The 22,536-nt window shown below is 42.0% G+C and overlaps 1 protein-coding gene across 1 annotated transcript in view; it reads right to left on the reverse strand.

The window, feature by feature from the left end:
* Nucleotides 1-7,614: 7,614 nt before the first annotated feature.
* Nucleotides 7,615-22,536, reverse strand: part of GRID2 (glutamate ionotropic receptor delta type subunit 2) — a 681,673-nt gene continuing 666,751 nt past the window's right edge. The window contains exons 15-16 of the mRNA XM_083862309.1: nt 14,220-14,460; nt 7,615-10,124 (exon numbers count right to left, since the gene is read on the reverse strand). Of these exons, the coding sequence (XP_083718435.1) occupies nt 9,702-10,124; nt 14,220-14,460 (664 nt within the window). The 3' untranslated portion in view covers nt 7,615-9,701. The remainder of the gene's footprint in view (nt 10,125-14,219; nt 14,461-22,536) is intronic.

Here is a 22,536-nt window from a genome sequence, read left to right on the forward strand (position 1 = left end):
ATTCAAGATGATTAAGTTTTAGGGGCACCTCAAAATTCCAAGCCACGCAGAAAACTTTTCCCAGTCTATTAGACATCAGACAGCTTCAGCACAGTGTTGCTTGCAGTGCCTGTGGCAGTGTCCTCATGGGTTTTGTTCAAGCAGCAATGCTCAGCTGCAGTCCTGTAGCCCTTGTGAAGCAGGTCTCCCGCAGCAGAAGCCTTGCAAAACCCTGACTGCAGCAAGACCTGTACCTCTGGCACAGCCCTGAGCTGCAGAGGGAGGGAGACTTACACTTTTCAAGCATGCAGGACGATTCAATATTCATAAAAGTTTCTGAAATTCCCAAAGGACGAAGCCTAGTGTTTATCTGCAGTGAGCAAGAGCTCTGTTGAGGCAGAAGGTGAAGCCAGAGACTGCTTGACAGCTCTCACCAGGAACCCACAGCTTTGCCGTAGACCAGGTGTGCCGCACTCATATCACAGGGATGAGCTCAGTGAGAACCCGAGTGGCTCAGTTTTGGAGGGGGGGATGGCAGGAGTGACCAGCATCCCACCCTGCCTGGTTCACGAAGCAAAGCCCCCCACCTCTTGCTTCAGCACAGGTGTTGCACTCACACGAGGAGGAATTACCTGTGCCACAGGCCTCTGTGCCTTCACACGAGGAAAGCAGCACAAGAGCAATGTCCGGCCTAAGCCGCTTTGCTGAACAAAACCTCGGTACCCCCACGGGTCCTTGAGTGCCCTGCCACAGCCGCCCGAGCTTTTCTCTCCCACCTCTCCCAGAGAGACTGGTTCCCCCCGGCTCGGGGCTCCTGCTCATGGCCGGGCCCACACCCCGGCACTCACTGGAGGAGCCCCCCAAGGCCTCGGCCTGGTGAGGGGCGGCGAGGCCACCGCCCGGCCCCTCGGGGGGGTGTGCGCCCCGGGGCCGCCCCGCTGCCGGCAGCAGGTTGAATATTGTAGGTGTGGGCGATTAAAGTGTCGCCGGCACAATGGCGGTCTGTGTCCCATTCGCCACGCCCGGGCTGCTCTTTGGAAAGCGCACACAAGGGGTGACAGGGCGCTGGCCCCCGCCATTATCCCGGCGGCATAGCGCCGCGGCCCGCCCCGTTTCCCGGGAAATGGCGCTCCCCGGCCGCCGCGGGACCACCGCGGGACCACCGCGACCGCGCTCCCCCCTCCCCTGCCCCGGAACAAACGGCCCCGTGAGGGGGGACTGCGAGCGCCTGGCCAGGGGGAGCCGCAAGGCCACTGCCGGCGCCGCCGGGGCACTTTTCGGGGAGCAGAGCCGCCCGTCCCGTCGGGGCACCAGCGGCACCGAGCACGGCACCGAGGGAGCCCGAGGCGGAGCCGCAGCGCCACCGCCCGGGCGGCGCCGGGTATGGCAGGGCAGGGCAGGGCCGGGCCCGCCGCTCCTTCAGCGCGGCTCCTCCGCTCCTCTCACCAGTGACAACAGTGCTTTACCCCCCTGGTTTCCTTCTTTTATTTATCTATTTATTTATTATTTTATTGTGATTTTTAAATTTTTTATATTTTATTTTTATTTTATTTTTTGTGATTTTTTTTGGTTTTTTATTTATTTTATTTTGTTTTATTTTATTTTATTTTATTTTATTTTGTTTTATTTTGTTTTATTTTATTTTATTTTATTTTATTTTATTTTGTTGATTTTTTATTTATTTTATTTTATTTTATTTTATTTTATTTTGTGATTTTAATTTAATTTAATTTTATTTTATTTTATTGTGATTTTTAATTTTTTATATTTCATTTTATTTTATTTTATTGTGATTATTTTGGGGTTTTATTTATTTATTTTATTTTATTTTGTTTTATTGTGATTTTTTTTTTTTTTTTTTGCAAGTGCCCACCATTAAGTGAGGAAGATGAAGTGCGTGTCAGTGGATGGAGATCTGCACGCAAACGCACCGCATCTGCCACTTCCTCACGTGCCCTCAGCCCGTGAAATAGATATTCTATTCCTGTCACTGCTCCAGGTTAACTTCTGTTTATATACTCCAGCGAATTGCTGTATGCCGTGTATAATAAACCCTCTATCTGTAATGTAGTTCACTGGCTGTTAAGTTTTGGAAAGAAAAGCTGCTTCTATGTGTCAATACTTATGGAATAAATGTTTTAGGAATATTTATTGATACGTTTTCTCCTTTCAAACAACTCATGTAAGACACAGCAGACTTAATACACATATGGATAGAACCTACATTTGTCAGATGATGTAAAAAGTCTGAGAAAGTGAAGGCTGCAGTGATCTTTATGGAAGACAATAAATGTGTCTTTCAAAAGTCTGATTTCCAGGTGTATCCCCTCTACTTCTACCTATCTTTTATCTTGATGTAAGAAAAACAAAGTTCCCCGTGTCCCATATCAGCTCTACTTTTTGTATTGTATAGATGGGCTGACAGGATAATTTTTCAATCATAACAAAGGGTTTATGGAATTCTGTTTTGTTGGCAGGGAGGAGGTAGGAAAACTTCATCTGCAGTCCCCTAAACCTGGGGAGACATAAAACCAATCCAAGCAACAGCAGACATGATTCAGAAAGGTCTGTAAAAGATAGAGCAAGACAAACCATTCCAGTGTTGCCTGAACACTATTTCATAAAGTAACATGCTTTCCTGTTACACTACATCAATTTCTTGCTGTGTTTGCTGTCATGCCGCAGAGACCATTCCTTAAAAATGTGTCAGAAGGAGTAGCAAGTAACCACATTATTAGCTTTGTTCACAGTATTTGCTTTCTTTCTCCCCTTCCCCCGTGTGTAAGCAAAAGAATTAATTAGTAACAACATGGGTCAGCTGTGATTACTCTTACTGTGGTCCACAGTGAATATTCATATCCAGGGAATATTGAAAACCAAACAAGTCCTCCCCACTGTGTGTGTGAAGAAGCATGTCCCTGGCCAGTGGGGGAGAAAGGCAAGCTTACCAGCAGTGGCAGGGCTACAATGCACTCACAGAGCTGCCCACTCCTCTTTTTTTTTTTTTTTTTTTCCTTCCCCTGGTATTTCACGGGGACATGAGCAAGACTGGCAGAGTGCAGCAAATGTAACACGCAACCCACAAAAAAAGTGTTGGTTTTTAAATTTTTTTTTTCCAGCCACACTTTTCAATTTCTAGCAGTTGTATAATGTTTACTACCTTCTCACTCCTAGCAAAAATGCTTGTGTCAGGATCTTCTGGCTGCTTCTGGCTCTGCCGAGTGGGAAAGGAGGGTCCCTCTGCAGTCTAGGGGAGTAAGTGACACCTCTGAATCTTTCTCAAGTAGCAACAAAAATTAGATTATTGTGGAGCATTTTCCTATATGTAGAAAGAGGGTATGATATTTCCACTGTAGTACCAGTGTTGTGGACTGGGATAGTGCACCCTGTGTATCAAAGCTACTGCTGCAGCCCCACAAGAAGGGAAAAGTCAGGCAAAGTTCAGCTGATCTATTGGGCAACCAGGTGTGAACCCTCAAATTAGGCATTTGTATGTCCTGAGACATTTTTGCCCTGAAATAAATCTTTGTTTCCCTGTTCTCCACAGCCCACCAGGGCTCTGGTGCTGGGGTCCCAATGGAGGTGGAGGGGGGTACAAAGAGCCGAAGCAGAGAGAGCAGTGGCTGAGAGCCTGGCACTGAGCACTCACCTGGGGGGATGTAACATGAGGCACTTGTGGGGCTGCATAAACAAACCTGTCTGCTACACCTCGCAGAGGATGTACCTGGCTGGGTGCCAGGTGCCCACCAAAGCTGCTCCATCCCTCCCCTTCCTCAACTGGACAGGGGAGAGAAAATATAATGAAAGGCTCAGGGGCTGGGATAAAGAAAGGGAAAATCATTCACCCATTACCATTGTTGGCAAACCAGACTTGACTCAGGGGATAAATATAATTTATGTCCAATCAGATCAAAGTAGGGTAATGAGAAGTAAACCCAGATTTTAAAATGTCTTCCCTCCACCCCTCCTTTATTCCTAGGCTTAACTTTACTCCTGATTTTCTCTACCTTTCTGCCCCTCAGTAGCCCAGAGGAACCAGGAATAGGGGCTGGGGTCAGTTCATGACATATTGTCTCTGCTGCTCTTTCCTCCTCAGGGGAGGAATCCTTGCACTATTCCTGTACTCCAGTGTAGGGTCCCTCCCACAAGGGACAGTTCATGAACTCCTCCAGCATGTGTCCCTTCCACAACGCGCAGTCTCCAAGGAACAGACTGCTCCAGTGTGCATCCCCCACAATGTCACAAATCCTGCCAGCAAACCTGCTCCAGTGAGGCTCCTCATTCCATGGCTCTTTTCTCCTGACAGAACCTGCCAGGAGTCTGCTCCAGCACATGCTTCCCACAGCATTCCTTTGGGCATTCATCTGCTCTGCTGTGCTGTTCTCCATGGGCTGCAGGTGGATCTCTGCTCCACCTTGGACCTCCATGGGCTGCAGGGGCACAGCTGCCTCACCATGGGCTTCACCATGGCCTGCAGGGGAATCTCTGCTCCAGCGGCTGGATAGCTCCTCCGGCTTTTTCTGCCTGACTGTGGGTCTGCAGGGCTGTTTCTCTCACCCATTCTCACCCTCTCTCCCAGTGGCAATTGCTCCTGGGCAGTAACATTTTTCCCTTATTAACTCTGTTATCCCTGCGGCACTAACACCATTAGTTGTCTTGCACAGCGGCAGGTCCTTCCTGGAACTGACTGTCAGGATGTTTCTAGGACATGGAGGAAGCTTTGGGCAGCTTCTCCCAGAAGCCATCCTTGTAGCTCCCCCCACTGCTCGGGCCACACAAACCCCAAACAGCTCTCATAATTTACTGCCACACCAGATGCTGCAGGGGCCAGGAGAGCAACCTAGGGAAGCACCTGCAGCTGGGTGGTTACTTCAGGAGCTTGATGACTGTCTCATGCACCCCCAAAACCTTTCATTAATTAATGGGCTTGCCTTTTAACTCTTTATTTTGATTTGGAGGGTCAGTCTTTTAATGGATGATAGCTGGAATTGCAAATAAAGCTGTTGTTAACTTTTGTTTTGGCACTGTCCAGCACTCCCTTATCCAATCTTGTGTTGGTGGATCATCCCCTTAGAACAAAGAATGGGATGGAAGTGTTTACTTTTTTTTTTTTAAGAAAGGGGAAAAAATATCATGCACTGAAAGAAATGTTGGCCTTACTAGTGCTGGTAGGAATAATTAGCTACAGAAGCACTGAGCTGTGATGCCATGGTGGAGGAGCGTCCTGTGCTTCCTGGGCTGCAGGTTGCTGTCTTTTTCCACTGGTATGGCAGTTATTGATCCCAGAAATATTTGGTTTTTCTCCTTACAGCAGTGAACTGGTTCTGAGATGCTGAATTCTTCCTTCTGCCCCAAGTTATCTGTGTGATCCAGAGTACAGTAGTTAATGACCTGACAGTATAGTTTTCCAGTTGAGATTTTTTTTTCTTTTGACAAATGTTGCAGAAATAGATTCTGTAGTACACACAGAGTATTATACCTCTGTGATGAATGGCTCTGGGGGGCACAGATTTTGTAAGTCTTGACAGGTAGTATATTTGATTTTATAACTACACCTCTTGAAAAGTATTTTCTTTCTAAATTATGCTCTTGGTTCCTGCAATTTTGAGGCATGGGTAAAATTCTTATGTGTAGGAATTTGTTAAGATATGAATCACTTCCCATGCTCTGACCTCATTTTGGAGGCTTTTATTTCTGACCTCATGAATGATGCCTTGGGTGAGATGTAACAAGCTGATAGATTGTGATGATATCTTTGCAGTTGCCCACTACTGTTGATGTGACATGTGGATGCATGTGTTCATGTCCCATGTGTTCATGTTTACCAAAAATTTTGTCTGTAACTAAGATTAAGGGGGAGACACTTGGTTTTGACATTTATTTCAAAACAGCTCTGCAAAATGAAAAGGAAACATTAATTACTACTGAGAGAACAATGATGAAAGCAGATGATGTGTTGGTGTGATGCCTTTTTTGTTTTGGAAACTTTTTTTTTGTTAGCTACAGCCACAAGCATGCACAAAGGAAGCTAGTTTACTTTTCATGTCATCAGCTTTGAGCAGAGTTAAGTAATTAAACTGTTCGAGGGCATTAACTTCCAGGAAGCTGCAATGACCCAGCAAGTGTTCACAGAAAAGGTGTTCTCATCACTTCATAGCATCCTACGTAAGTAGGAAAGAAGAAGATACTCTGAAAAAACAGATTTATTCAGGCAAACAATCCTAGCACTTTTTTTGGTGAAGTCAAGAGGGAGACACAGGGGACTGTGGCACAGGTTGTGCTGCAGCTGTGTCCCTCAGGGCTGCAATCATTCACTTGCTTGGCTAAGCAGAACTTTTTTATCTCCAGGTATTCACTGCTGGTCAATAGAAACATCTTTCTAGGTGATTCTTTGAAATCAGATAAACGTGTTTTCTTCCACTGCTCACTTTTTGTTTGTAGCTGCTATCTCAAAAAGGTCATATAACTGCAGATACCATGCAAACAACTCATCATTATAAACAGCTGGCTTGTAACTCCAGTGGAGCTACTGCAGCAGAAACACTTGACAGTCTTAAGCACTTCCCTGGAATTTGTTGTAAAGAAAGGGATGTGTCACATAGGGTTCACCATGATGTAGCCCATTGTGAAGAGTACATCTGTCATATCTGTAAAACTACCTGGCTCTAGAGAGGTGTGTCTGTGGGTGTGACAGGGACACAGTGCCACTATTTAGATGAATGATCCTCTGAATGCCTCCTAAGCTTAATAGAAATTGTAACATGTCAGGAATATTATATAAGTGAATAAAATACTCTGAATGTAGAAAGCCAGGAGACAAACTTTGGATGCTGCAAGTTAAATTGTCATGGCTGATGTTATTGCAGCACAGCTTGCTAATGACTAGGTCATTAGTTTAAAATCGTAATGAAACTTAAAGATTGAGAAGGCCATAATGAATGAAATATGGGCTACCTTCTCTCACACTAAAACTTTTGTTTTAGGCAACGTATGTCCACTATCAGAGAAAATTAACCTCTGTGCAAATAAAGATGGCAAAAAGTGATTCTAAAAAAAACAAACCATGCTCCAAGAAAACTCCTACATTATACTAAAAGAGATGAGGGTGGGATGCAGTATTTCTAAAATAATGTCCCATACATGTCAGTGCTAAGGAACTCTCAACTTATTGTCCAAAATACTGTTCATAAATGCTCTCTGAAATCTAAGCCTGACATTGATAAACACGGTAAACCTTGGTGTTTTCCAAGAGCATAGATGCCCTTCACTGAGGTGACTCACGGAAGCCTGAGGAGCTCATCCCATCTCCATGGGCTAAAACCCTTCAGTAGCAGTGCAGCAAATCTGTGAGTACATTACCTTGCCATAGGCTGAAAATCCCACAACACTCAGCAATTGAACAGGAGGAAACAAGTTTAGAAAACAATTTTATTAGACAAATTATTTAGACAAATTATACACAGAAAGCTCTGCCACTTGTAACTGAGGCCTCCAAAAAGTGTTTTGTGTATCTGTATAATAGGCAACACATCAAAATAGGCCTATTTTAAATATCATACATGGTTAACAGGTTTTTTAATAGCTAAAATCACTGCAACATCTGGTATGTCCCTACGTAGCTTGTCGGAAAGAAAGTTTCTTTTCTTTTTCCTTTTTTTTTTTTTTTTTTCCTTTTTTTTCTTTTACTCAGAAGTGTGGATGAGTTCATGAATGTTACAAGGGGGAAGCAAGTTGTGCATGCTTTTAGACACTTGCTGCCCTGGAAACAAAATGGCCTTTTGCACGATAAGAATTCGTTCTGCCTTACACAGTAGACAATATTTGAAGATTTAGTACAAAAAACAGTGACAGTACAAGATGCTCCCCCAGAACAGAATTAGCATCAAAATAGAATAGATCTGAAGAATATACCTTTTAATTTATCCTAAAGCAAATCACATAGGCTGATTCCTATTAATCTTAGCCAAAGAATGAGTTAGATTAAAATAAGTGTATGGTTGCATTAAAAAGAAAACCAAACCAAAAATCTCACAGGATAAACTGCTTGCTTTCTACTTAACCGCATTTTTAGTTTAAGGATTACAAATTGAAAGCTCTTCCTACATTTCTAACAGGTAACAGTGTTACTTGAAAAAGCTGGTGCCAAAGTAGGCACCGGTTTTGCTCTCACTGCTGTTCTTTTTCTTGCTTTATACAGTTGGCACTAATGTAAAAAATACATAGCTCCTCTAAATCTAACTTAACATAGAAAGGGTTAAACTGAGTGCCTGTTCATTTTTTTTTCCTTAGAACAATAGGTGATTATAATTAAGGCCACACCTGTGTATCTTGAGGGCTTTTTTTTTTTCCTCCACTAATGCCATTATTGTATTGATCAACTGTGCTGACTTGGAAAAGGATTTATTGACCTTTGATCCATGTTTAACTGCTCTAGAGCTGTATCAGTTGTTCATGAATATGGTATACCTAAGAGAGAGTTCTATTAATTTGTTTAATTAATTAAAAGGAAAATTATAAAGATTAGCCTTATAGAATGCTCAAAAGCCAATGCAAAACCTAAACAAAGGAGTTACATCTAGGTACAAATGTTAAATTGCCCTGGATGCTCTAATAGAAAAGTATAAAATATGCTCTGTTGGCAAATGATGCAAGTCAGAATAACGTTAAAGCAACCTGTCTTTTCTAAATGAAAAGACACCCTGCACTGTACATCTCTCCTGTATACAACACATTTTTACTAAAGCTTTATTAAATGAATTGCAATAGCAACGGCTGCCATTTTATAGCTATATATACATGTATATATATATATACACATACCTGTGCGTATATATGTGTATATATATATATGTATGAGATACTAATTTATTTAACAGAACAGAGGCTTCTGCCATATGATACAGTCTACTGTACATAAGAAAAACTTTTAACACTGTACAATCACATAAAGGTCATATGCACTGTTGCAGTGCAAAAGTAGATTTAACTGTAGTCTTTACTGGCATAGTAATGGCTTTTTGTAATCCTACAAAATTGCATTCTTGTATTATGGGGCCTGAATTATCTTTGAACTTCATATGTTTTCCTTTTTTTTTCCTGTTTTTTTGTCTTTTTGCTTTTTTTTTTTTTTAATTTTCCTTTTTTTAAACTGCAGGGTTTGCCTTTGGTCCACAGTTAAAAGGACACACAGCAGTGGAGCGCTGACTGGATGCAGCAGAGTACATGAAAAATACTTCAGTTATTGCAATTATAGTAAAAAAAGGCGGTGGGGGAGGAGGAGCGAATGCCCTTCTGTAAAGTAATCCTCAGGGTTTTCCTATGCATGAATTGCTGCTCTTTTCCTATATTTAAAGTATATGAAAAGCCTGAAGTAACCAAAACCTAACATGGTGATAAACCGAAGAATAAGTGATTCAAGTAGTACAGAGAATAAGGGGAGGCAGAAAAGACCAGACTGAGAAAGCAGAGGAGGAGGAAGAGTTGCTACTAATAATTCTGATTCTTAAATAAAATAAAGAGAAAAACCCCAAAACAACCCCTGAACAGAAAATAACCCCCTCAAAAATAAAAAACAAAACAAAACCCAACCCAAACCACAGCCCACAAAACCAAAAAATAAGGAAAAGAAGAAAGGTTACATCCATGTTAGTCCCACAATATTACAGCTGCTCCTTGCAAAGGGAGTCCTAAATAAGAAACAGTGAAGAAACTTGTTCTGATGCTCAGATGGAGGTGCCTCGGTCTGGGTCACTACCAATATTCAGGCCCAGGGTAGGAGTTGGTTGGTAAGGGATAGATGACATTGTTTTGATGGGGCTCCTGAAAAAGCCCCCGTTGGGTGCCCTGTGCCTGAAAGGGCCAGTTCGGTGCTCGGGCACGCTGCCGAAGGAGAATCCCGAGGCGGCTTTAGCAGACAGCGTGCGGCTCAGAGTCTGGATCTGCTCTGGTATGAAGGTGGTTGTGGTGATGTGAGTGTTCCTGAAGTCACTGATTTGCTCCAGTGCCTGACGTGTGGGTAAAGTGTCAATGTCCAGCGGGGTCAAGTCAATCGATGAGGTGGAGAACTGTTTATGGGGACTGTCGTCATCTGTGCAGAGGCTGTTCACGCGCCTGTGGAGGTGCTCCAGGTCGATCTCCTTGTCGTCCTGGGGAATGAGAAAAACAAGAGGCACCACTCACCATTGCCATTTGTGCTGGGTTGAAGTTTCACAAGGTGATCAGCACTGCTCAGGGAGCACAAGGCACAATTAACTAGAGCTGGCTCTTAGGTGACAGTGTCCTGAATGCCACCAGCAAACTCCCCCACCGCCTGAAGCCAGGTGAGCAAAGCCAAACTGAGGCAGACCCTTACACCACAGCTACCTTCAAACCCTGGATCCAAACAACAAAACTCAAAGCATCACTGGTAGATTTTTAGGAAAAGGCAAGCTCGGAGCTAGGTGGGTTAGATTAGCAACAGCTGAATAAAAGTAAACTGCATAATCTCAGATGCTTGGAATGATGCCAGTTCTTCAAGTCCCCAGTGAGAACAAAATTTGGATGTCAACATGGGGGGCTCTGAGGGATCAGGTTGCCATCTTTGCCATCCTCTCAGGGTTTCAGGAAGGGCTAGAAAGTTCTCAGGTTCCTTTTTGCCTTTATAATGTAAATTGTGGTGTAAAAAAGCTGAACATACAGAGAAAAAACCCCAAGCACTAGTGACTCATTGACATTGCACAGAGAGGAGTACACCAGGCAATTTTAAATTACAATGCCAACAGAGGGATTAATTATCTCCTTACCTACAAAGAAGCAATTCCATCTATTCTGATGGAATTATACTTTTGTGGGTGAGAAGAGAAGGCAGCCTGATGTATTTATTATAATATATCATTGCTTCTCTTACCTCTGTCCCTTTTCCTTCTTAAATCTCTCTTCCCAGAGAACGCAATTAAACAGGTTTGTTGGTTATAATTGAGAATTTAAATGCATATAAGTTAAAAAAGAGGAGAAAGCCCTAGGTGGCCCAATAAATCACCTGTTGTACATACATATTTCTGCTGAACTGCAAAGCTTAATTCAAAGCAGCATTAAGTACACACGTACAGGGATATTCCCTCAGTCTAAGTAGTGCAGCTCATTCAGAACAAAAATCAATTTCAACTAACCTTAAAATTTACCTTAATCTCTGTGAAATTTACTGGCTCTTCCAGGCCACTAGAAATATCTCACACTCTAGGACCTCACAGAGGATAATTAGGCAGCCGATAGATGTGCACTGATGACTTCCAGCCTTGATTACTGAAATTCATTGACTGGCTTGATCCAGAGCTCCCTGAATCAATGGCAAAACTCCTAGTATACCGAATGGGCTTGAGATCCCTCTTTTTCTCTAGGAATGAAGTCAAGCACTCTGAAAAAGTCCACACCTAGAACAAACTGCAGGAGTTTATCTATTTAGCAGAATGGATCACTGAACATTTGCGCTGGCACCACGCCGAACACAGAGCCCGAATGGAAGGAGACTGAGAGGCCAGCTTCCCTCCAGGACTGCACCCTCTGAGGGCAGGGACAGGGAGACAAACCAGGGAAAAAGGGGAAGGAAACAGGGAATCAGGGATCTCCCAGGGACTGGATGATCACTGACCACAAGGACTTTGGTTTGAGCTCATCATGGGAAGGAAAAAATGCAGTGCTCATTTCTTGGACGTAGCTTTCTGTCTATCGTTTATTCACAGGTGGACATAGACATGGATGCACATAACAACCACACAGGTGACATCAAATCCAAACGCATTCACCAAACGCTATCTCCTAAAAAAATTTGGAGCTGCATACGGATGCAGGAGAACTGGGGCCACATCAGAAGCTAAAGAAATATACAGAGGCTCAATTAGCGTGTGCAAGTCATGACTATGTCTCTGAGGGACAGTCCTAAATATTTTCTTTTTTTTTTTTTGTTCTGGTTTTTGTTTGTTTGTTTTTTATTTTGGAAAAAATGAACATACAAATACTTTGTAATTTAAAATGCCAATCAGGAAAAGAATTTCATAGCTTCTGAGCCTCTAAGAGTAACTCAAAATAGTCCTCTTTCTTTTACAGAGATGCATTTGGGGCTAGGGTCAGACCAGTGAAAATATATAAGCGGTGATAATCTCCCATGCTTAGCCCACAACCCAATCTCCACCCAACTGATACACCAAAATGAGACCCACTCACAGTAAGATTGTGCATATCTCCATAATATGATCTTTCCTCTTCTCTCTTGTGTGATCAGTAGTGAAACATTCAGCAGTTTTCACATTTAATTTATCATCAGGCTTCAGAGTCAACATCCCATTGAGATTACTGGGGCGGTTCATACTTCTCTCAGAGCTACTGTTTAAGGCTGTCTGCAGACTCAGGCAGACATCAGTGAATGGGTTACTTCTGGCACGCGACCGAAATGTTATCTTCGCAACCATTAGACAATTTTTTTCAGTATAAATGCTTGCATTCTGGAGCACAAGATGGCAGCCACCAGGAAAAAGGGTTGGCTTGCTGACCACAAACTGGCCCAATCTGACCCCCGATTCTGGACTAGTGGCCTGGAAGAGCCAATGGATTTCATGGAAGCTAAAATGAATTTTAAGAAAGTTAGTTAAGATGTATTTCTTTGCTGAATGACCCCCACATCCAGGATAATGGGGACATTTAGCACATACGTCCACGTTAAACTCAGTTTTGAGCCAAGCTTTTCAATTTAATATTGAGATGAGTGTTTAAGTGCTAAGCTAATGGCAATATAACAAACATGAAGGAGGCCAAATTATACCATTTGTGGAAAGTACACACTTCAATTTCTCAGCATTTGAAAATTGAAATAGAAAATTTTATACTTGTGTAAAATATCTGTGTTGGTGGTTTTTTTTCTTTTCTTTTGTTATTGATTTTGATGTTTTGCACCAGATAAATATAAAGTATGAAGTGCTGAAACTTTGGGGGAACAACAATCAAGTAAATTTTAGGGTTTTAAAATATTTTACCAGGTGAAACTACATGGTTTCCATTCCTGAGAAACCCAATTTAAAGACTAGAGATTCCTTTTTTTTTTTCCTTTTAATAATGGTCCGGTCCAGATCTTGAACAAAAAAGAAAAAAAGAAAAAAGAAAAAAAAAACAACTTGGGAATTAAAACAGGCAAAAAAGATTAAATGTATTTTAACATCAGTGCCAATGTTGTCTAATTAGGTGGTGTGATTAATCCTGCCTGATTAGACAGCATTAGATTAGCAGGAATAAACACAATGGAGAAAGTGCAGAGAGGGCAAGACCACTGCACACAAATTAACAGCAATACCCCGCAAGCTACACAGATGTGCCTAAGCTACACAGACAGAAAAGCTATTTTTGATAGTGCTACATTAAAGCTCATATTTAGGTTCAGCTTTGGGTGTTGCTTCCAAGGATATTTTAATAAAACATTTTGTTCCTAATTTCTTTTTAGCATTTTGTAGAGGTAAAAACTTAATTATGAATATAAGAAATTTGGTGCAAAGTTGCACAAGGCTCAGATGGCTGGTAGAGGGACAGGTAGCGTACCACAGGGAGTAAAGCATTACACATGCAGGTGTAGAAGCAAACTCATCTCAAGTGTAAAATAACATATTTCTCTGTGGCATCTGTACAAGATTTTCTGAAACAAGCTTGTAGCAGGTTTCAGAAATAAGTCTGGCCTGAACCTGAAAAATCTAATGTAGTCTTGCTTCCCTGGACTTCAGATGAAATAACAAGAACTGAAGTTCATGGAAGTCTCAGGAGCTTAATGTTTCTGAAAATGGGGACAAGTTTATTCAAGAAGCTAACAGCTGATTAAAAGGGTAAATTTTGCAAATGTATTTTAAAAGACTCAGCCACTGAGCTTACGGGATGTATTTTTCAAGAAGAAGCCAAGACGCCTAGTGAGATTTAGCTGTTACCAATGGGAACAACAAATTAAATACTGATGTATTAATAATGTACTATTCTACAAGTAACAATTGCATTTTACTCAGAATAGTTGCATATTTATACATCATCAATATACATTTATTTTTATTCAAGCTTTTCTAGAAAGAATAGCTAGAAAGATTTCGAAGAACATCATATACCTTAAAAAATCAGGAAGCTAACGAAGTATCTATCTCTGAATTTGATTCCCCACCCTCTCTAGCGCTATAAAGTCAAGGCAGCAATCATTAGGGTGCATGAAAATTCCCCAGGAGAAATGGAGGATCTAATACCTCTTTTGATGGAACCCGGGAGCCTTTCCTTTTATTCCACCACGTTTCCAACATTGCAATGAAACAGGATAGGACAATCCCTGCAGCGAGGATGCAGAAAACACCTGCAAAACTTTTTATGTCCAGGGCACCTCCTTTCTGTTTGGTATCCACAGATGAGTAAAGATCACACTGACCGTTCTTCGGCCACCACTTATGCTTCAGTACGTCCATGTCGCCATTCTGCTGCAGCTCCAAAATCCTTGGGGAGAAAGCACAGAGTGAGGGGTTACAATGGGGCAGTAGCAGAGAGCATGAGGGTGTAAATCCGACTGCCTGCAACCTTCCCACGTGTCTTGGAAAGCCAAGCAGCAGATGAACCTGCACAGACTGATTTAGCCAGAAAAGAAAGCTTGGGTATAGGCCTGCCTGTAAGACTGAGCATATGGACATCTGTGTTCCATTCCAGATACAGAAAACCACACACACATCTCTCTTTCCTTCTTTTAACAACCTCAGTGAAAATGCTTGTCTTCATATAGTGTATTTTCTCAATTGGCTTTTACTAGTCTAGGTCAACTGACTTTCATAGAGTCCATTAGATATCTGACAACATTTTGCAATCTAATCATTGGTGAAGAGTCATTTCAATAAAAAAAATCAGAAAGAACATACATTTCAGATATACCATGTTACACATGATGTCATTGTAAACTGATCTTTGTTGGGTTACCTACATTTGCTGTTTTGGAGAGAGAGAAAAGCCATCTTATTGCAGTCAGTGATGACCTAAACCTGTCTTGCTTAATGTCAGAAGCAATCTGATGATAAGTGAACAGGAAGGTTCCTTGCTGTAGAATTCTCTTGTCCTTGGACCTACATACTCAGCCCATGGCCAAATATTTACTGGGCAGCTTGCAAGGACAACATATTTAACTACACTTCCTGTGGGATGAAATGTTTGAGAAATGAGAATTTTGTTTGGAAGAATATGTTCATATTTACTCCATTTATTTCTGAGGAGGGTGGTTTTTTTAAAAAGCATCCAGAAATGACTAGAGTAACAGCTGGGTGCCTCTGGTTATCCAAGATAAAAAATTCAATGATTATGCCTAAAAAGAATAAAACAATAGAAAAGTTTTCCTTTATGTAATAAATTCATTTTTCATTTCAGTGTTGGAAGGCAAACAATTACTGCAATCATTTGACACAGCATGCAAAAAAGTCCAAGTGCACACAAACCAGCAGAGGTCTAGGATGTTGCTACCAGAGAGACTGTAGTGCACTGGAGGAGGAAGGAAAGCTCTCCCACTATCTCAGGGCTACCACAACAGCTCAGTGCAGTGGTCTACATCATCCTCGAAAGGGAGCTGGAATGCACCTGGGGACCACAGGGCAGCTGCTCTCTACAGAGGTGACTCAGTCTCGGATGCTGCTTCAACAGGTAGTTAAGGACACGTAATTTGCTACGGCACATCCAAATGACCACAATATTTGTGCTGTGGTCTTGCCAGGAATGGGAGGCTTCACACAGCCATCAGTGGCTGAAATCCCAGCATAGGACTGGAGGGAGCTCCCACTTCCCACCTAGTGGTATGTCTAGTGGCTGAGATCATGACCTGTTTGGAGGGGAACATCTGGTTCACCCTGTGCTGTTCCAGAGGGAACAGTGCTCTAAAGGAACAGACCACAAGTGATACACGTGCCCTTAGAGATACCAGAATCACCTTGTTCACGTAGCTTTGCGTTTGGAAGAAGTGGGACAAATTCTGTGCAGTGCCTGCTGGCAGTACATTGCTCAAGGTCCCATCCTGGAAAAAGGTATTCAAGGTCAGAGTTGCCTAGACTACATTTTGACTTCTCCCAAACCCAGAGACAACTTAGGGAAGGCTCATCCTGAAGCTTTCTGATGGAGCAGGGATATCTCAAGGATGGGAGTATTCTCTGTTTTGTTGCAAGAGATCAAACAGCTGCTATGAGCCATGCATGTTCAGATGAGTTTTGGACGGATGGGAACACAGACAGGACTGCTGCCATTGCTACCTGCAGCTGCCTGCTGGGAGTGTGTAGAGAAGCTCGGGTTAGACCCATGATAGGAGGAGATGCAACTGGGATAAACTGGTAGATAAGAAATTCCAACCAAATACGAGGAGAATCGGAGAGGTCAAACAATGGACCAGAGAATTTATGGCATCACCACTCCTGGTGAAATTTAAAGACCCAGAGCAAACTGACCTGCTCTAAACAAAGGGCTGATCAGGAGACCAGATTACTCCTCTGCAACTGCAAACAGGGTCCATACACTACCCTCGATCATGGCACACAGTCCTTATGAAAAGAACTTGCCATAATTCTGGTTCTCACTGTCCTGGAATCCTGTACTAGGATTTAGGCGAGTATTTTGGCCCAAATATTCCATTCTGAGAGGTTAGCAGGAGCAGACAGCCAGCATAAACAGAACCCTTTTGTATAAGTTCCTGTGGAATAATAGTCAATTAATTTTTACCACCTAATCAAAACATACGTGTTTTTATATTTAGGAATTACTGTACTATCTACCCATGGCAGTAACAGAACAACGCCCATAGGGTTTATTTCTTCCAGCAGTGACTCTAATCCCTGAGCAGGGCTATTTTCTCTCTTTTATTCAGTCAGGAATAGAATGAAACATCCAAATGATTACTCTGTTCTCATTAATTAAATGATTCTTCACTTGTCAGTGTAATTCCTGATTACAGAAGACATCTTTTTAACAAAGGGCATTTGCATAAAGACACTGAGCTTTGGCTTGTTCCTTAACAGAGATTTATTCCTAATTGTACCCCTGGTAATTATTGGCAATTTTCTTTATGGATGTAGCATATAAGTTCAATTCTTTAAAGGAAAACATAAAAAAAATGGAAGAAAAAAAATGGGATAGTAATGTTATCATTACATGGGAGAGCTCAAGAAGTGGAAAGCTTATAATAAAGCCTTGTAAAACTGCAGCTGCAAACAGATGTTGAGGGATAATATATATATATTGATAGAAATTATAAGAGCACTAATATCTAACTATATTAATGGCATGCAGAGAAAGAGGGAGATCCTGTTTCTGTTAGGCTTCAGAAACACTTCATTTCAGAATTCACCTGTTCTTGGAATCAAAATAATAGTTAACATATTATGGCGAATTAACACTTCTAACCTGTTCCTGGTTATGAAAGTTCCTATCTTTGCAGCTCATTTTCAGAAACAAAAATTGCGCTTTTATGGAAATTCCAGGAAAAACAAAGAAGGGAGGGAGGCTCCTCGCAAGCAGGCACGCCACCACACGAGCACTGCTATCCCTGCGTGCTGCAAGGAGGCTCCCACACGATGGCACTCTTTCCACAAAAATACGCGGATTTGCCGCAGCTCCTGGTGGGTTCCCCGATACGCTAATCAGATGTACCTGTTGGGTGGCAGACACTACAATCAGCTTGTTATTTGATTTTCAAATTTAATAAATGACTAAAGTAATAAGGCATTAACTAAATGCTCTGAATGATAATGATGTTCTAATGCTATAATTCCAGCAAGTGCCTTTCTTTCCTAGTCCCAGATTTTTACAACTGAACTATTTCCTCAATGGCCTTGGCTCTTTTGAACCTGCTTATTAGTACAGAGTAGTACTGCAAGACATAAGCCAGTGGAAATTAATAAGCAGGGTGCATGAGTTCCTGATGTTTTGAAATACCATAGACTTAAAAAGCTTACAAGAGAAGCCTATATATTGAAATAATCCGATTTATCCAAAAAATGACCTTTAAAACTTGCTTATGGATAGAGTGCAGGTCTTAAATATATTTTTCTTTAGCAAGCAAAGTGTTAGAGTTACATTTTTCAAAGCAATGACGTAAATTTATTGAGCTGCACAAAAGAAAATGGCTGTGTACATTTTAACTGATTTGGCTCTGAATTCACAGCACCAAATGATGTCTCATGGATATAAACACAGAAAACTAAGCTGTCTGTGGTTTCCAAATCTAACAGGGATGTAAACAAATCCTAATGAATCAGTGGGAATAGATCTGGATTCCACTTGGTAACTACATACATTGCTGCTGGCAGTGAAATGGAATTACTCCTCCAAAATACCCAGAGATAAAAAAATCCCAACTTAGTATGATAGCAAGGTGTCACAAATGCTCTGAAATTGAGACCTCTGTGACAACACCTTTTTTGATCTAATTTCATTCTCAGCTATCAGTAGTGAACACAAGATATGAGAGGCCATTTACAACGATATTGGAAATGCCAATGTATGTTCTGGGATGTCAAAGGTCGCTGAATATCAGCTTCCTGCACCAGGAATATGTTGTCCAGAGGGATAATTTCCCCATTGGCACTGATAAGGAAGAGGATGTGATGAGGTGCTTGCCTCTAGTCAGCAGATCAGACTGCTGCAGAGAGCAGATTTGTAGAGCCAATGTAATGAATGCCCACTGTTGAAGGGGGGGCAAGAAATGTAAATAATAAAAATAAAAATACTATAGTTGTGTACCTTGGTGGGCTCTGCCTCGAGAGCCTGAGCCAAGGTCCCAGCCCTTGTGCAGGTTCCCAGAGGGCTCACATAGGTTGCCTTTGGGAGCACTCAGTGCTTGCAGATGGGATCAGGCAGTGATAAGACCTCTGGTAACTTCTGCATTGGCTAGCCAAAAATCATTCCTCAGGCAAAACCTTCTCACTGGAGCTTTTCTATCAGAAGTCTAGTACTATGTCTGCAGAATTTGGTTCTCCTCTTAAAGCAAGATATAAAACTAAGCTGATTTGTAAACATCCTTCAATTATCAAAATAGACAGTTGGGACCCACAAGGAGTGTTTGTGGGTTTTTTATTTCAGTGGAGCAACTGCCTAAATCATTCCTATTCACTGCAATAACTGATGCCAGCTCCTGTTGCATCTCCCTGAGCAAGCTTTAGGTTTTGGCAAAGCGGGCTCCTTTCTGGCAGCAGAGCAGCTTTCACTGGTGCCACCTGGAAGGCTGGCTCAGGGCTGTGGTGCCAGAGAGGGATGGCTCCAGCCTAGCCCGGCTTGCTTCCTCATGGGGAAGAAAACCGGAAATAAGAATGGAGAGTGGCAAGTAGGAGACTCTTGGAGTCCTTTTCATCTCCTCTCCCACCAGTGGTACCTCACTGTCACACTGAGACCTGGTAAGTTTTCATATTTTGCCCTCATCCTTGAGGCTTGGCAGAAGACACACATTGATGCTCAAAGCCTTGACTTTGATGCCATAAATCATATTTGTAAGATTTATAGCATCACATTTCAGCCATAAAAAGGATGTGTGGCAAGGTGTAGAACAGAAGTCATTGCTCTGAGGTTAAAGAGAGAGGGGAGCACTGCCAGTGCCTGGTCCTGAGTGGATGAAGTGATGTTGGGAGAGCATGCAAAATGAGCAAAGCACCTGGAAGCAGAGATCATTATATCTATATACATAGATAGATATACCAGCCCTTCCTACAACTACAGGTCTTCATATCTGTGAGATTTTTTGATTCTGAAGAGACTGTTTTCTGTTTCTCTGTGTGGATATTTTTTTAAGCCAGCTTTTTAATGAGCTGCCAATCATGGGCTCCAGGAGAGGAAATTTTGTGCGCCAGCCAAATGCTGCCAGACAAGACGAAGCAATGCTCCCTTTGCACCCATTCCCACCACTTAACCCAGCAAAAGAGTGCCCGTGGGTCCATATGCAAAGCCTGTTTTATGGCAGGGACTCCAAGCAGATTTGAGCCCAGCTAACTGGAGGCCCACGGGGGCAGGCAGGTGGCTGCCTTCTGCTGTGCCCTTCAGCTGTGCTCGGCACCATGCTGCTGTCAGTGGGAAGGCAGTGCACAGAAACAAGGATAAGCATCTTGCCTTCTAGAGATGACAGAAGAAGCAGTAGTAAACCAGAACTGCTGCTCAGCATTAAGGATTTGCATATCAAACAATATCAAAGAGAGGAAGCAGCTGACCTTCTGTTTTGTTCAGCAACAAACCATTACCTTCTAAAGATGTAGCAACCATCACTTGGATCCCATAAATTAGTATCCCTTTGTTCAATTTAGAGAACTTCTTTTTACTTAAATCTGTTGAACTTACATGGATACTCTCTTTCAAATGCAGAAGGCTAACCTTAAATGAAATGGCATCTGCAGTCAAATGAGATATTAACTCTATTTATTATATGACTGGTGGAGTTTGATAAGGATGGCTCTACAATAGTTTTGTTCAAGCTGAACAGCTTTGCTGAGCACATACTAACAACTCAGAAACCTACATAAAGATAAAAAATCAAGTTATTAAAGATCTTCTGCTCACTTTTTATATAGAAAAATAGAAGTGAACTTTAATGGCCTTTCACTGTGAAGAACTTTCCTGTTCAGGAGAAAGCAGCTATAAAAGTATTAGTACCTATTTATAAATCCCAAATGACAAGAGAACATCTAGAGACAGTTGCATAAATATGATGAGTTCATTAAGCTCAGTGCTGTTATGGTAAACACCAAATTAATTCATTATGGTGAGTCACGGTACACCACCAGCCTTATTAAAACAAAGAAATGTGCTTTCAAGGTACATTGGTTCCTGTGCACGACCCACATTCCAGCCCTCTTTTAGAAAATTACTTGAAAAATGACAGTTACTAAGCTTCATAAAAAATTCAGTACTTCATGTCCACATGAACACCCTGGACTTAATTTTCCTCTTGCTTTCATTACCCTAAGCCAAAAGCAAGAGCAGGAACAGCTTGTGGAGTCTGCAGAAGAACTGAGCAGGCTCTCCTCCACTGGGACAGCCCTGCACTCCCCGTCCTCCGTTTGCCCTGGGAAATATGTCTTTCTAACTGCCTGTGCTTCCAAAGTTTCCTGCAAGATCCACAGATCATCTGTGATGTACAGGACTGCCACAGGATGGAGAGATAGTACTCCTTCTAAATTTACACTTTCTTCGCGCTGCCCCCTATAACACTGGTGGCACTCAGAACTGATATTGGGACTTTATGAGCAGAATTTATGATTAAATGCATGCCACTCGAGGACTTGAGTAAGGTCCTAAGCAGTATGTAAGTAAATCAGGAGCTCCTCTCTTATCTGAAGTTAACTAATATTTTCACACAAAATCAGGAAACCCCAGTGTCAAAAGTCAGCAGGAGTTTCATCGTTAATTTTCAGACAGCAGAGCCCAGCATAGAGCACACCTGGTAGCCCCAACCCTTCTGGATAGGCTGTGACAAAAGTGGCAGTTTTCTGAATCAGTACAGGATACCTCAACTAACCAAAAATGGAAAGCTTGGAACATGCCCTTTCAGCCACTGCATACTTCTTAGTTGTCTCCTCCATCGACTCTCACATCACTGAACGTTTCCTCCAGTGTCATTTGTCAGCTGACCCCTGCCTGAGAAGCCCTGTGGTTAACAAGCCATGTAAATAACTGTTCTCCTGCTTAGGAGGAGAAAGAAAACAATTGAAACAAACACTCTAGTTTGACTTTGATACTGTTTTTTCTCCAAGGCTGAGGCGCAAACGGTTACATCTGCTCAGGCTTATTTCTATTACAAAATTACTATTTCAAAGTGCATTCTCAGACTTTTTGGACACAAAGCAGTAAGTCAAACACCAAAAGTCTGCATTAGGAAAACATCAAAATGAAATAGTAAAATATTTGTCTTTTCTTTTAAGGAATTATTTTTTAATTAGATCATAAGGAATAGCTTTAACTAATCTCTTTAAACCCTCTGCTGATGTGCTGTGAGAAGGATAAATAAACTAGTTCACTGAACCTGACCTAGCACTGGATGAACACACAAGCCTTGTCTTCAGCTAAGAGGCAATTACGTTAAAAAAATCAATTTATTAACATCTTAAGATCTTAAGAACTGTGGTGACTAGTGAACTTCAATTTTTATATATTGTATGTGTTTAGTCTACCTTTACAAGTCAAGCACTTATTCCAGCTATGACAATATGGTATTTGCTAATACCAAAACTGGACTCCAACGACTTGACAAGAGGCAGAATGAAAGCAAGCGGAAGAGACACAAGAGATCTGGAAAGGAAAAGACAGGGAGTCTCACGGAGACCCAGAGCATATCTGCAGTCAAAAAGGCAACACCTTGGGTGGTCTTTGAAAATGTCAGCAGCATCCTTAAGCACACTGTGATATTTGGGTTATTGGGTGCAGGAAAAGATCTTTCATTTCAGTGTAAGAACCTGGAAATGATCATGTTTGCTTGGAGTCATGCTTTGGGCAGTGCAAAGCCTCATTCTTACCCAAACTACCTGCATCTATATTTTGAGAAACAGAAGGCACATCAGCTACGCTAAGTTCCTT

The sequence above is a fragment of the Zosterops lateralis genome (assembly GCF_965231275.1).
Source record: "Zosterops lateralis genome assembly, chromosome: 5".
Taxonomy (NCBI): Eukaryota; Metazoa; Chordata; class Aves; order Passeriformes; family Zosteropidae; genus Zosterops; species Zosterops lateralis.